We start from the raw sequence: 16310 nt of genomic DNA, 5'->3' as shown, positions 1-16310 counted from the left end.
AAACGGTGACTGATCTAAATCTATAAAACACTACTGAGGTTTAGGAATACAGGAATTATAAATTGATAAAATAGTTGATGAGCCCCATTGACTTTTATTGTATTTTTGTTTTCCATACTATGGAAGTCAATAGGGCCCATCAACTGTTTGGTTACCAACATTCTTCAAAATATCTTGTGTGTTCAGCAGAAGAAACAAATTCATACAGGTTTGGAACAACTTGAGGGTGAGTAAATGATGATTTTTGGGTGAACTATCCCTTTAATTTTACATTTTAATGATTTAACTCATTATTAGCTTTCCATCAACTCCTCTAAAAACCTCTGGGCTTGATAAAGATGCCTTGGTGACGTATTCAAATATTATGAACATACATCCAATGGCAATTCCTATCTTCAGTATTTCAAAAGAAAACTGGATGGTAAAGTTGGCAAGGCTTAGAAAAGCACTTTTATAATCTACAAATGCAGGATGGGCAAAAACGTCTTTCATTGTCAAGTCGGTTAACATCACGACACTCACCTAACGGAATAGGCTTCACCATCAGTTGAGTGAAGTACTTCAGTTCAACCTCTTGGAAGAGATTGGAGGGAGGTCTGCCGCGCCTCTTAGCCGTGCTGGATCGAGAGGTCACCCGGGACGGCCCGCTACCTCTTCTGCGTCTCCTACCAGCCCTGGGAGCTGGAGTGGAGCACACCTGAGGAACGGGAAGAGGAGCAGCTTCCATCTGCATCTGAGGATGAGGACACAGGGAGAAGCGATCAGAAGGAGAAACCTTCAGCATTCAGGATATTCATTGCCTTTGTGATATTATTGAAGAATGAACCTGTGTCGCCGGAGGCTGCAGTGGAGGTGCAGCGAGCGGGTCACAGCCGAGGGGTTCTGGAGTGTCTTTAGCGGGGGATGAAGTGGGTGCAGGGGTGTTCTCGCATGGCTGCGAGAGAGACGCCTCGTCGCACGGCTCCTTAGGTAACAGATTGAACCACTGGCCTTGTTTTTCTGCCTGCTCCCTCATACTGTCCTCCGGATGGCTGTTATCGTCCCCCTGACCGGCTCCAGAAGCTGCGATCGGCGTGCTACCGTCAGCCTCTGTGTCCTGCGGCTGCTCGAGAGGGGCCTGGAAAGCGGGCTGAGCGAGATCCTGCACAGGGGAGTTAAGGGCTGAGTCTTCACCTGCTGATCTGCTGCTACAGCGTCGCCGCCGCCGGTTCTTGGCGGTTCGAAGGTGGAGCTCCACTTCCGGTTTGATCTTACGGGGCCGTCCCCGTCCTCGGTGGCTGCTCATCAGAGAGGCCTCGCCGGGTAGAGGATCCACCTCTGCGGGGGAAAGCTGGGATGCTCGAGGAGAAGAGGCGGGCCTTGTCCCGAAACCCGGAGAGAGGGGAGGCTCAGCTTTAACCTCTGCTTTCACTGGGGTTATGACCTTCACATAAGTCACAGGTTCATCACTGACTGTCACTTCACCTGAGGCTGAACACAGGGAAGTAATAACTGGACATTAATGTGGATAACAAGTAGGGCTGCACAAGAAATATTACTACTTTTTAAAAAATATATAAATCAAAACTTAATCTCTATACTGTTACTGTATGCCAACTGTTTTATTTATTTTACAAGTTTATTATTATTAACAACAATAAACTTTCAGAAAATTGCTAATTTACCAGAATGTGAAATAATTATTATTAATAATAATAACAACAACTGAACTGACAACCATTCCAAAATTGATAATATTAGCCATGTGAATTTATTATTATAAATTATTTATTAAATATTAGTATTGTAATTTTGTTATGTTAAAGAAAAAAGAAAATCGTATTTTTCTAAAATACTACTTTTATTTTTCAGTGAAATATTACAAGTAAAATTTCTTATTTTCCTTCTTTTTTACTACGACTACTATTACAAATAGTACATTAACAATAATAATAATGATTATTATTATTAATAATAATAAGCCATATTGATTATAAATTTAAAAAATGTTGGCCAAATCGTAAAAAAAAAAAAAAAGTGTCTCAATTCAACTTTAAATCGCCAAATCGTGTGGCCATTGTAACAAGAAAACCAAGAAGAAACTAAACGTGCAGTGTTTCACATGCATGACACTTGTCTGTGATGTTTTTGTTCTGCATATTAGGGCTGCACGATATGAGGAAAAGCTGCGATGTGCGATAACATTGTTTAATATTGCGATGACGATATGACTTGCGATAAATATTCAAATGTGAATATAGCTATAGCCTACTGTTCCCATGTCTTAGTGCTTTAATAGGTCGTGTTCAGTGTTGGCAGTAACGAAATACATGTATTCAAACAGCATTTCATATTAAAGAAAAAAAGAGAATGGAGAACGAACTATAACACGGCAGTGCAACTGTGCAGTGGCGCGGTGGCGGATACACACGCACGCACGCACGCCTAGGCCAATTTATATTTTTAGCCTATATTATAAATTCGTTATACATTCGTTAAATATATTATTCGTTTATATTTTTTCTTTTCAAAATGTAGGCTATTTAATTGAGATTGAGGTGTATATATATATATATATGTATCTCAATTAAATAGCCTACATTTTGAAAATAAAAAATATAAGGCTCAAACATGCGTGTTTATTTTAGCAGGCCTACTTCCGTCAGTGAAACAACATAGCCTACTACAGCCTGTAAAACATTTAAATAAATATCTGTAAATAATCGAAATATAAATAATATAAGTTAAATATTAGTTAAAGAAAAAAATCGTTTATATTTCCCCACAGACGTGCGTCATATGCCTTTGCGCTGAAAGGGATGACACGAGCAGGAAAGAAGCATCGTTTTCAAATATCTTCATGTTTTCTTCTGATGTTCCAAAACTGATAGGCTACTTGTAGTAAAATGTGAAGAACGAAATTATCTTCCACAGGGTCAAGAACGTAGGCTTTGTTTGATTATGCGCTGTGAGAGAAAGCGAAACTAAAAATCTCCGGCGTGTGTGAAATGCGCTATACACAAAATCTCACAAAACCAAGTCTAATAGCAGCACAAACTGTGTTAAATAAAGTAAAGTTTGAAGTAAAATGTATCTGTCCTACCTTTTCTACTTTACCACAGTAAATGAAGCGAATATAGCCTACTCCTAAATAAATCAAACAAGGAAGAAATGTTTAATCCCCTGTCAGAGACGTAAATGAGGATTTGGGAAAATAAATAAGAGATTCCATGTCCAGTAGAATAAAATGGAGTAAGCCTATTGTTAAATTCGGGGAAAATCGTGTGACCAGATAGCAAAACGCAAGCAAACTTAAATTTGGCTCACCACATAAAGCCTCGATCGGCATGAATCCATATGTTTCCATGGCTGTGATGTAACATTTAACTGCAAACCTATTATTTATTTTATAAATAAAAATTTGTGCTTCACTCGTGTCATAATATTCACGTAAAACAGCTTCACATACCAAAAAAAAAAAAAAAAAGTATTTTGGCCGACCACCGCAGGTGCTCCTGCTTTGTTGACGTGCAACGGCTCTTGGGCTAGTAAATCAGCGCATAATGTTCTCCTATGCGCTGATTTACTAGCCCAAGAGCCGTTGGCCCCGTTTGACGTTAGCTAAATATTTTATAATAGTAAGCAGGATTTGATGGCCGCATTCCTACACTTATAAAATGCAATTCAATGTGGAAGTAATCCAAGTATTCATAATACATTACTCAGATTGGCGCATGTAATAAACTGTATTCCCTTATTCATCGTGTCAGGCTGTCTGTTGCGATGTGTTCATCGCGCGAGTTCATATCGCGATGACGATGAAAATTCGATGTATCGTTCAGCCCTACTGCATATGTTTTGCAGTAAACAGATTTATTAAAAATTGTTGTTTTTTTGTGAATCCACAGCAGACTACTAACTGCATCAAGTAAAGACTATTAGGGGACCGTAAGTGTGGCGTCTGGGACAAGGCCTTTATCTCTATGTGAGAAAGATACCAGACTAACTGCATGCTGGGAGTTTCCACTCACCCAAGATGTCCTCGGCTCCCTCCACGAGGACACATCCCATATGAGGCAGCAGCAAGTACCTGCGGCGGTACCGGTCCTGCCCGAGAGACACTGCTCGCATGGAATGTGACGACTGTAGCAGCTTCTTGCGGAAAAACACTTGGCGCTGAACACACAGAAGAAAATATTTTGACCAAACATAAAAATAATGGAGTCCGATTTTGATAGACTCAAGTGTTTATGAAAACTGCCTTATGTGCAACTGAGTTGTATACAAACATTTCAGTTTTTATTCAACTCAGTTACTATTGTATCTGAAAATAAATAGGTTGGGCTCTGTTGTTAATTTTAACCTTTATATATAATATACTAATGTACCAAATGAGAGGGTTCCCTGTATAATTTACAGCATTAGTTGGGAGAGATTTGTTTCAATCGGCTCGGCATTGATATCGGCAGATATCATTCTGAATAATCGGCGAGAGAAATTTAGTATCAGTGCATCTCTACTGAAAATGTACAATTCATAACCAACATTTGAAACTTCTGGAATTAACAAGTCTAAAACTGTATATACTCATTAAAAAATATTTCTGGTTTGGTTGATCGTGTGATCTATGTAACCATGTGACTCCTTAAATTAAGGCTCCTGCACTAAACATTAGGCTTGTTCGAGATGAACTACACTTGCCTGCCACCGGCTGGCGAGATCTGCAGGTTGCAGGCGGCGGAGGAGTACAGAGATGGCCGTCAGGTCGGACACTTCATGCTTTCCGTAGTGTGCTGAACCAACATTATTCATGGCAGACCACGCTATTTTTTCCATCACGGTTAACCAGAACGTTTTCTTCCAAAGTGTTACTCTTATACGATAAGAATATATATTTACTAGATAGCATAATCCTAATTTTTGTTAACGTTTTGTTTGAATATCAGTAATTTAATATCAAGATTGGCTAAGTACTGGAACTTGTCTAAGAAAAAACACGCAACATGTCGTCCTTGTCGTCACAGAATCTAACCAATGAAAATAAAAGTGTGTCGTCAACAAGGCTTTCGCAGCCGATTTTGAGCAGCTGCAGTGCCTGACCTAGGCGGCTGGTCTCGTTTTACTCTTGCGGTACTTTGAAGGCACATGTGATAGCCAATCAAAGTTTCAGCCGATCTTTGCGGCACCGCATGAAATCGAACAAGCCTAGTGTAAGCTTGGCACATGTGACCGAAACTTTTGCCCTTTTTTCAGTGAAGGATTGATTTTCTCTCACATTTGAAGGCTTCCTCTTTGGTAGAGTGTGCTGACTCTCTTGAAAGGTTATACTCATTTTAAGCAAGGATTTTTTTTTCAAATAACAATAACTCTAATAATATTAATAGATTTTTACCTAAATATACCAACTTCCTTCAATTGGTCTAACTTTACAATAATATACATGCTCCGAGCTTAATTTTAAAACAATCACAGGACAGAACAATTGTAAAGAATAATTATTAACTTTTTTTGGCATACATTAATGATGAGCATTTTCAGCAGCTGAGATTAAATATTTTACCTTGGTCAGTTTATCAATCTGACGCTCCAGCTCGGCAACACTGCAGGTATTGGGGCTCTCAACCTGTGAGGGGGGGGATAGTTAAAACATGGACTCGCTTTTACCCACTGACATTTAATATTTCATATTAATTTCATATTTAACACCACATTTGCATTGTCATGTTTATCTGGTGTTATTTAAAAGTCACAAGGTAAAATGGTGAAGTGGCTCATGTTTTGACTCAAATCACATCCGAGTTTGAAGGATCTTCTAGAAAGTATTGTAGTGCTGAATAGGTTTAGAAGGCCATTAGAAAATTCAGTGATCTTCAAGTCAAGATAGTTTTTTTCTCTTAACTAAAACCACTCACTAAGGAAATGTTTAGTAGATTACAACATTTCACATCCTCAGAGTAGCTGTTGTCAGTACACCCGGTCTTATATAAATCAACCGAATTTATCTAATCACCAGCCAAGGTATACATGTTTTGACTGACATCTGACATGTAGTGCACTAAATAAATTATTTAAACGATCATAAAAAAAATAAAAAAAAAAGACATTTTTGCAATTGTGATCCATAAGCACAGCTCTGGTATCTGCACCTCAGTGTTTTTGGGCTCCTCTTTGGCTTTGCGGCGGCTCCCTCTCTCCAGCACAGAGTTCTCCTCGATGCTCTCCTCCTCGGCCACGCCCACACGAGCACTGCGCCGACGCTCCTCAAAGCACAGCTCCTCCTCTGGGCGGCCCGTCTTCCGCACCAGCGCAGCCTTCAGTCTGCTCAGACACAAAAACACACACACACACACGTTTAGGAAAGATAAAGCCAACCAAGAGTCTGAAGGCCCATTCACACCAAGAACGATAACTATAAAAGATAACTATATTAGTGTCCACACCAACGGATGATATCGTTCTGTTTATTCTAAGTGGGTGCTTTTCTGCCGCTTTAAATGTTCGAGCTTGTTACAGCAGGATGTTTTTAACGTTCATCAGCTGGACAAAATCATTCTCAAAGTGGTTCCAATGATATAGTTTTTCTGTGCCGTTATCGTTATAGCTGTGGTGTGGTGTGAACTCTGCTGTTCTTTAATATTGAGAACGCTTTTTAGAATATATCAATCGTAATCTTTATAGTTATAGTCCTTGGTGTGAACGGGCCTTTAGACTGCTCTCAAACTTGGTCCAAACATGTGTCATCAACAAGTACTAACACCAGACCAGATGTTTAATACTGTAACTATATAGCAATTTGGAAAGAGAAGCTAGCATCGCCATTTTCTTTGTAAGCCAATTCCAAACTGTGTTACTGCGACAGAAGGTGATTTCGGGAAGGGGACGGTATTTGTAGCCCGCAAAGGGCGCATGCAATGGTCACTTTGAGAAAGTAATTTTAGGGTGTGTTCACACTTGTAGTTCAGTTGTCTTGGTTCTTTTGGTACGGGCCAAGAAAAGAAAATGATACATTTAGTCCTGGTTTGCTAAGTGATCACACTGGCATTTTTAAGAACCTAAAGATAAAATGACATATTTTGCAACAAAGCATACTGAACAACCAAAACAATGCTGTGTGCTGGGTTTGTTGTATGTGTGAAGCCTACATATGATGTATTTTGACCAGCTGAGAACTTGTGAAGAGCTTATAAAGGAGTCAAAACAGTGGCAGGAATTCCTCCGTCACACACACAAATGAAGATCTGAGATGTGGTTCTGATGCCTGTACCGAACTGTGATGGGCAACATCGCGACTGTGACAAGAAAAAACAGGTATTCGGTCCTTTTTAGAGTCTTCTTGTTTTTGGTTCGTTTACATGTCTTTGGTCTGTGTTGCATTCATATTTCAGTCGAATCGCACCAGAGTTTGTTTGGAAGAGGACCGAGACCCACCTTTTCATTTTGGTGCACAACAGGGTTCGGATGGCAACGTTCACACTCATTCAAATGAACCGCACTAACAGAGCAATCACACCAGAGTCCGTTTTAATCCCTTATTGTTTGTTTATAGTCACGTGACCCAGAGTTACGCAATAATTCAAGTTGTTTTGTTGTGATAAATTACACACATTTCAGAAAACCAACCAAATTTTGAATGGTTTTCATAAAAAGCTTTGAGGAAAAGATGCAAGGATCTTACTTGCGTAGTTTGCCTTCTATAATCCACTTGTTTTTCCTGTAGGTTGCCATATTCTCTAGTGTGTTATCAATCTCCCTGCGGAAACAGAACAGTTGAAAATATATATATATCTATAGAAATTTTTCAAATTAGGATGATAATATGATTTGAATTCCTGCTGACCTGGTGACTATGTTGCTGGCGTTGAGTTCCTCCACCAGGAAGGCCAGTATGGAGGCTTTGACATCGGGCTTGAGGGTCTGGAAGCTCTTTGTACGGAGACTGTTACACACCTCCAACTCAAAGCCATGGGCTTCCAGAAAGATCCGCAGCACTTCAGACACAGTGTTGTGGCTCAACTCCAGATCCACCAGCTTCTCCCCCAGGATCTTCACAGACTGAGACAGGAGAGAGAAATCCCTGATCACTCAAATGCCGTAAAATGTAGTGCCAAACTCACATGACATTGCACTTCGTCTTGAAAAATAATCCTATCACACTCAAAAGACGACAAACCTGGTAATATGAGGGCAGTCCAGGATCGTGCAGAGCAGCCTCCACCAGTTTAATGAGCAGATCCAGGAGCTCGCCCTGGCTCTTTTCCATGCCGAGGAGCCCTTCCTGCAGGGTGCTCAGGCTGGGAATATCCTTGGGCACCTGGAGCCCCAGAATCTTTCCGTAACCATGCAGGAACTCCACCACCCTTAAACAATTGGAGAAGGCCACACCAGAAAGCACCAGTCCTGGAATCCGTGACAACACTGGGAGGGGCTACAGAGAGAGACAGAAGACAACATTATGAGTGATGGAATAAACCATCCCAGGTATAACATCACACTTTAATTACCCAACATTCAGAGGTACTTGACAATATAGTAGGCTACTACTTGTTCTTCCATTAAAATAAAAGCATTATCGGCATGTTCGTAGTAGTGTGAGAATGGTAGCAATGTGTATTAAAGTGTGTGTCCACGGGGGCAGAGTGAGACTAACAGAGAGGGTGTTTCAATTAATTTCTATGGGACATGTCAGCAGACCAGAGACAGCATTGAGAGCAGATGAGAACGTTGCAAAAAAAATTGGCAAATCTCTCGTTTTCAGCAACAAACAACATTTAAGTTGTCTTAGTTTTCATTTCTGAAGCATCAACGATTATCCCACATAGAAATTCCATTGGTCGAAAACCCTGCACTACATGACTGTATATTAAACATCAAACACGTTCATATAAGCACATTAGCATGAAAACAGGTTAGCATTAGAATAAGCATTAACATTAACGCGAACAATGGTCAACTAGCAGGGTCACATCTGTATCCAAAGCCTCACCCAAAAAAAATGTGATGGAAATTCTTCTTCTAAATATTTCTTGAAATTAGCAGTTGAATTAATATAGGAAAATTCTATTTGAAAAGAACTACATAGTGTTTAGGTAGCAACATTCTTTAAAACAACACCGTAACATCCTAAACTGTAAATTAACCATAAAATCCATGATTTAAATAACTTTACCATTCAAATAATGCAAAAAATAAATATCTGTGAAATGAAAAAAACTCACTTTTTTCCTAATAAATGGTAAAACGCATATTATATAACCGGTGTGAACAAAAACAACAGACGGGCTGAATGACACTGCAAGCACTGAACTTATTAACACACATCATACAGAAGATGAAAAGAAAATGGCATTGAAACTTTTCTAAAGTACAATGCGAGTAAAATGTCAGAATGGTGAATTTCGCCAAAACGTGACTAGTTTCCAGGTAGTGCAAGACATAAACCTAACAAATTCACAGTATCAATGTGGCTTCAAAAGTAAACTGTGAATTTGCCAGGTGGCAAAGATAAATCTTAGATAAATCTTATCTACCATGTGTGAATCCCTCAGCATATCATGCTCACCGTATGATCAGGGAGACACATGTCCTCTGCAGGCTTCTTCATCTCCTCTAAGATCATCTGCTGCCTCTTCCTCTCCTCCATTCGTCTCTGAGCCTGTGCCCTCCTCTCCGCCTGCCTCTTTGCCGCCAGAGCAGCCTGCGCTTCGGCTTCCGCTTGGGCCTGAGCCTTAGCAAGAGCCTTGGCTTTGCTGCGGGCTCTGGCCACTCTCTTGATCGGGCTGGCCTTTTCCGGATCCAACTCTACCTCTGCCGCTGGTATTGCGACCTTCCTCCTGCGCCCAGGCTTCTTGGGCCCCTCTGCGGCTGACAGAGGGCTTTGAAATGACGGACTCAGAGTCTGAGACTGGTCTTCATCATCCTGTTCTTTGGCTCTCTCCAACTGCTCAAACACACCACAAAACACAATCAGAGCTCGGAACACTGGGGTTTCAATCAATTCAATTAAAATTATTTTGTAGTCATAAGCCGCGCTTCCACCCCAGGAACTAGGGACTTAGGGGTGGTACTCAAGAGCATTTCGACCACAGGAACCAGGCTCTAAATTAAGTTCTGGGTAGAAATGTCCCCCTCAGAAAATCCCTGCTCGTGAGGTAGTACTTTTTCAAAGTTCAGGAATTTCAGGGGTGGGACTTGGTGTGCTGAACATGCTGATTGGTTGAGTTTATGCAGCATTTTGATTGGTCGACTAGACGCAGAATTTTATTTCAACCACCATTTTTGAAAGTCTGTTGCGGTGCGTGCAGTAAGAGTTGTTTGCTATTCGAATCAACAATGGAGTTTACAAAATAAGACTGATGGACCGGCGACGAGGTTCAGGCTTTATTAAGCTGGAAAGTCGCATGCAGTCCTACTTTGCCTAATCTCCATGGTACTTTAGATCGCGATGGAAATGCAGACAGCAACAGGTTGGGGGGGGTTCCTGGGACAAACTGTTACGGGTCATTTCGGTGGAAACGGGGCTATATTTTTTAAAAGTTTGTTTCTCTTACTTTTGCTTTCCGTTTCTCCAGCCTGATCTTTTTATTCTTTGCATCCTCCTTTCTTTTCATTCTTGCCTGCATGAGAAATCAGATGCTCAGTTTTAACAGATGAAAAAGTTGAAAACAGATATTGTGCAAAATGAACTTGTTACAGTAAATATTATGAATTTAGCTCACCTTTCTCTTCATTTTCTTCTTGATCTTGACCAGTTTTACTTTTTCGTCCTCAGTGAGATCCACTGTAAAACAATTAACATCAGCTGCTCATTATATCTGACAAAAAGGCTCCGACTACAAGACTAAAATAACCCCCAATTTCCACCGGCTGCGTTACGGCTGCGGAACGGTTCCGCTGCGTGACAGCTCCGTGTTCCGTCGTCCGTCAATACCCACCAGGTACGGATTTGTTGCGGAACGGCTGCGGTCATGACTGACAGCTGACGTCACGAGGCCCCATGTAATCTCGCGAATTCTGGTGTGATCGCGCGATATGTAGTTTCTATAAACAGAACTACCAAACCAGGAACAGTTTTCCATCCTTTTTAATGTTGTCCTTATAAAAAGGATGTGAGGGGTCATAGATGATGGGTTGATTCTGTACCTCAATAATCAGCATTTCTTCATTCATCGTGTCAACGGGGTTAAAACAAGCCTGTCACCTCCCATTATGACGTTTTCAAGGTGTAGTGTAGGGAAAAATGAGCGCGGTGTATTTTATTTTGAAAATTAAACGGATCTTTTATTTTGTTTCTGGCTGTTCTGTTTTGTCACTCGACTTCCTGTCCTGCGTACTCTGCCCTGTAGTGCTGCGGAGCGCTCCGGCATCCGGCAAAAATAGAAGCTCTGCGTATTTAATGCGGAGGGCTGCGGATCGCCGGAGTCGGAACGCAGCTGTAACGCATTCAGTGGAAATACACTCATTGACTTTAATGGAAACCTATTGACTCCGCCGCCGTGACGGAGCCGTAACGCAGCCGGTGGAAATTGGGGGTAAAGGGGTAAAAAGGTGGCACTTCTGCAACAAGTTTATTTTGTATTAATCGGACAATCCACCTGAAGTAACCCGTCTTGACGCAGAGCAGTGTTGATCATTTGTACCTTTCCCCACATGCTAGCAGGTTCATCAGTTGAGAATATTCAGACTCACCCTTTTCTTCCAGTCTCTTCAGCAGCCTGGCATCCACTTTGCTGAGCAGATCCTCCATCTTGGCCTTGGGAGGTCGGCCTGGCCGTCTACCTTGGGCTCCTCTGGCTCGGCGTCCACGAGGACGAGGCTCTTTGTCAGGATTTGGAGGACGACCACGTCTGCCAGTTATAGCCATGATCATGGAGGGCACTTCCTCATTGGCAAGGAGGAACCAATTCATACCCTGTAACAGATTCAAAAGAAACAGCATGTCATGCAACAGTTCATGTAGCTCTCGTGTCTGTAGCTCCTGTAGACATCTTAATACACACCTCAGGGGTTTCTCGCTCCTCATAGAAATCACCCACTGGCATGCGTGGACTGAAGCTGAAGTGCTCTCTCGAAACGCCCTGGAGACCATCCTGATGCCTCTTCAGATACTGGAGAATGTAGGAGAGACCAAAGCAACTGGATGAAGACGAGTCTTTTTAAATCTCATGCAGATGATGTTACGGTGTATTTGAAACGAAACTGAAATCACTATATGGCTTAGTGCGATCATCAAATCGCATAGGCTGCATTTAATTCAATATGTATATACGCTGTGTGCTTCAAAGTGAAGTGGCACACACGAGCAGCTCATGATCTGGGGTTTTCAGGATCTCACTAAATAATTTATCTTATTTTATTTTTATTCAGTAATTTAATTAGTCATTTTTATTTTAGTAATTAAATTTTTATAGCCATATTGTTATATAAAATCACAAAACTTTGGCCAAATTGTGCAGCCCTTCATACAAACACAGCAAACCTGGAAGTCTTTTATTGCTCATTTTAAATTCCAAATCCCAATTTATCATCAGAAGACCCCCCCCAAAAAAATCGTGAACCCGATTGTGGGCAATCATTTGTTGCACAAGTATAACAGATCTCACCTTGATGACCTCAGGGAACTGCTTCATCCTCCGGCCACAAGGGCTGTAATACCACGTCTCCCCTTTCAGCCGGTCTTCAAGCCTCCTGACTCTAATCTCTCGCTTCCAGCTAGCAAATGTGAAACAAAGCACATGAAACACGATTGCCATACATAGACCAATCAATATCCAGCTGTTTGAAATTGCTGGATAAGCATTTTTAAAAACTATTTTGAGAGGATTGCCGGAGCGGATTTCTATTTGTATGTTAGCTACCATATATCCTGCAAATGTTACCAGTAAGACAAAAAAAATAATTGTAATCTGTTATCAGGGCTTGACAGTGCAAGCATTTCACTTCAGATAAAAATAGATGTGTGCACACTGTAAAATGTAATTAGGAGCATGTGTGAGAATAAAAAGTAGGTCCTAAATATTGCAGGTCTTAAAGGGATAGTTCAACCAAAAATGGAAATTCTGTCATCATTTACTCACCCTCAAGTTTTTCCAAACCTGTATGAGTTTCTTTTTTCTGTTGAACAGTTAACGGTAGTCATTGACTTCCATAGTAGGAAAGAAAAATACTATGAAAGTCAATCAACTGTTTGGTTACCAACATTCTTCAAAATATCTTATTTTGTGTTCAACAGAAGAAAGAAACTGGGTGAGTAAATGATAAAAAAAAAATATTTTGGGGGGTTGGGGGGGGGGGGGGTGAACCATCCCTTTAAATAACTTTGAGAATGGAAAAAAGGAGTTGCAACTTGCAATACAGCTTAATGTGATTATTAAACTTCAAAAGAGTGTGATTTAGTTCAGTGTTACTCATTGTGCGGCTCGCCCAGCGTAATTTGTGGCTTGCATGGCAGTAAATAACACGGTGAAATGATCATGCAGTCCATACATATATTTCATAAAAACAAGCAGGCCTATAACATAACCCATTAAAAACTCAAAGTGTCTGCTCTATTACAACTCATTTATATTTAAAAAAAAAACAAAAAAAAAACAGCGGCATTCCAAGATGGAAATATACACTAGAAAGGATATTTAAACTTGCTCTGCCCTTACGTCCATGACTCACTGCAGAGTTGCCATATTTGGCCGTCTTTTCAGCTTTTAACAGCAAATGTGCTCTTATAGATCAACACATTCTCATGAAATGCGTATATATATATAATACAAATTGTATTTATCATGCGATTTACATGGCAAAATGACTTTTTACGTGCATATGATTTGGGTTGCCAACTGGGATTAGTGGTGTGGGTTACGCGCCAGCATCATGAGCACAGACAGCACGCCAGAATCCAGTTCTCTTTCGCTCTTGAGCAAACTATAGCACACAGAATTATGCCTAAATGTCTGTTTTGTTGAGTATCCTCATAAGAACAGGTTTAAAAGAGTTAAATAACGTCTAATAAACTTAGAGTTGTGAGGAAATGGGACGCGTGTGACAGCGCATCATGTTCGGCAGTGGCAGATCTTAAAGCGACCGCAGCCACTAATGATGTCTGTCATTAATGTTCATCATTCACTGCTCTTGACTAAATAACTTTTGTAGCTTTAATAAGGATTAATATATATTTAATTCATTATAAGTTTGAAGCCTAATAAATGTTAAAAAGCTTTCAAATACACAGTAATGTTGAATGGCTATAATTAATGTTTAAAATCTATCGTAGAGACATCAGTATCAGTGAAACTGGCCTTTATTCATAAAAAGTATTTAAAATATACTGTCTTTGTTTTTTTCTACATTAATTTGGTGATTTACTGTGAAATTATTACATTATAAAATATATAAAAAATGTGTTTTAAACAGAAAATTGAGTGAATAATCTAGTTAATTTTTTTAATCGATTGACAGCACTAAAAGAAAGTTTACATTAAAAATGTATTATGCAAACCAACTATCTATCTACCTTTTGTACTTATTGCATTGCATATTGTATGTTCAGGGATGACCGACTGATAAGCAGACATGCCATTTATGACTGGATGTAACTTTTGATACTTTATGGTAAAAGAGGCTCTCCTACTGATTGTCCTATCAGTGTGGTTCTCCTGAAAAAAATAGCGAAGACCACTGATTTAGCTAAATAATTGTGAGCGCGATTCAAACTAAAAATTTGGCATTGTTGTATATTGCAACGGTTTTCATAGTCTCAGCCTCAGACATTATGCCCACAGACCGTTGGCTGAATGTCTGATGCATATGGCACACTTTTCTGGAACCACTTCAGGTGTTTCGAAGTCGTCATCTGATTTGCTGAATTCTATAGGATGTCCGCGAGATGTGTGCTTCAGGTTCTTTACCGGTCCGTTCCATTTAAGAAAAACTAATTATTTTGATAAATTTCCAATTGGACCTCTTAAGTTCCTTATGCACTCCTAAAAATGTTTTTAAATAGGAGCACATGGGCTCCTTGGGAAATAGCAAGTGCCCAGCCCTGATTGACGCTACATTGGACAAAGGACTGCTCACCCGTGCTGCAAAGGAAATTGGACTTGCTCTTCAGTTGCAACCCTACGTCTTGGGGTGTCACCTGTGACACACAAACAATTAAATATATCTTAAGTGCCAGAAGTATGCATACAAAATGGACTGACCACTACTTAAACAAATTTCAATCCCTAATATGTGGATACCTGCTGTGGAGCTGTTATCATCATCTTCAGCTTTTCCTTCTGCCAACTCAGTTTTGGCTGGTTTGGAAGGCTTTGCCTCATTCACGCCATCTTTCATCTTGCGCTTCCAGATCCTCTTGGGTTGGACCATGGGGCTCTCATTATTGGTCAGGCTTGAGTCGTGGTCAAAGGTCAGTGGATCATTTGGAAGGTAAAGCGGAGCATTTGAAGGATTTAAGGTATCAGAAGAGATGCTCTCCGTATCCTTTTTCCTCTTCTTCACTGCAGTCGATGCATTCTCCTCAGTTTTCTTCCTCCTTCTAACCTTTGGGACGTCAGGTGTTAACTTCCGCTTCTTGATCATGCAATCAGGAGAGCCAACTGGAAATAATTGAGTAAGACAGTATTTAGCATACTCATTAAAGGGATTGTTCAAATTAAGTCATGAAAATTAAATCATTTAGCGAGCTTTTTAAAAAAAAAATAAGCACAAGTATCAGAATTAACCCACGTGACACGTGCCGTATATTCCAAGTGTGCTGGGGGTATACGATAGGTTTTGGTGAAAAACAAACCGAAATTGAATGTATTTTTTTTTTGATAATCCTGACCTAATCTTTTGTGTTCAACTGCACGTTCATGACACTATTAGTGCCGTAGCTCACTCCGACTCTCCCAGAAAAAGCACACAAGTTGTGAGAAATCAAGATTAATAAAAACATGACATGAAATACAATCCATGTACTTTCTTCTCTGAGATTAATATATTTGTTGCATTTGTCGCAACAAAAAGTTATTGCATATCACATCTGTCAACTGTCATCAGATAAACAGAGTCCAACTAAGTGAAGAAAGTACACGGATACTTTGTGATTACTAGTAGTTATATTTCGTGTTTTTTTTTTTTTTATAATCTTGATTTCTCACAAATTGTGTGGTTTTTCTGGGCGAGTCGGAGTGAACTTCGGCGCTAATAGTGTCATGAACGTGCAGTCGAGCACAGACGATCAACGGCCAGTGTCAGGATTTTCATTAAATTAGTGCTGGGAATCGATGAAAAAAACAACAACGAATTAATAAAAAAAAATTCTGTAATTAATTGCAAGTTTTTAATATTTTGAT

The 16310-nt window shown here is 40.1% G+C and overlaps 1 protein-coding gene across 2 annotated transcripts in view; it reads right to left on the bottom strand.

The window, feature by feature from the left end:
- Window positions 1-16310, bottom strand: part of baz2a (bromodomain adjacent to zinc finger domain, 2A) — a 37087-nt gene that overhangs the window by 8891 nt on the left and 11886 nt on the right. For both annotated transcript variants that reach the window (XM_079802280.1, XM_079802281.1), the window contains exons 6-21: window positions 15210-15569; window positions 15046-15106; window positions 12579-12687; window positions 11976-12083; window positions 11665-11887; window positions 10695-10756; window positions 10527-10592; window positions 9539-9916; window positions 8150-8404; window positions 7817-8031; window positions 7655-7729; window positions 6126-6297; window positions 5540-5602; window positions 4011-4155; window positions 827-1470; window positions 523-733 (exon numbers count right to left, since the gene is read on the bottom strand). In XM_079802280.1, the coding sequence (XP_079658406.1) occupies window positions 523-733; window positions 827-1470; window positions 4011-4155; window positions 5540-5602; window positions 6126-6297; window positions 7655-7729; window positions 7817-8031; window positions 8150-8404; window positions 9539-9916; window positions 10527-10592; window positions 10695-10756; window positions 11665-11887; window positions 11976-12083; window positions 12579-12687; window positions 15046-15106; window positions 15210-15569 (3147 nt within the window). The remainder of the gene's footprint in view (window positions 1-522; window positions 734-826; window positions 1471-4010; window positions 4156-5539; window positions 5603-6125; window positions 6298-7654; window positions 7730-7816; window positions 8032-8149; window positions 8405-9538; window positions 9917-10526; window positions 10593-10694; window positions 10757-11664; window positions 11888-11975; window positions 12084-12578; window positions 12688-15045; window positions 15107-15209; window positions 15570-16310) is intronic.

This window comes from Gobio gobio (genome assembly GCF_949357685.1).
Source record: "Gobio gobio genome assembly, chromosome: 21".
In the NCBI taxonomy this organism is placed as follows: Eukaryota; Metazoa; Chordata; class Actinopteri; order Cypriniformes; family Gobionidae; genus Gobio; species Gobio gobio.
Note: the sequence above shows the minus strand (reverse complement) of the source record. Positions and strands in the feature narration are given on the sequence as shown.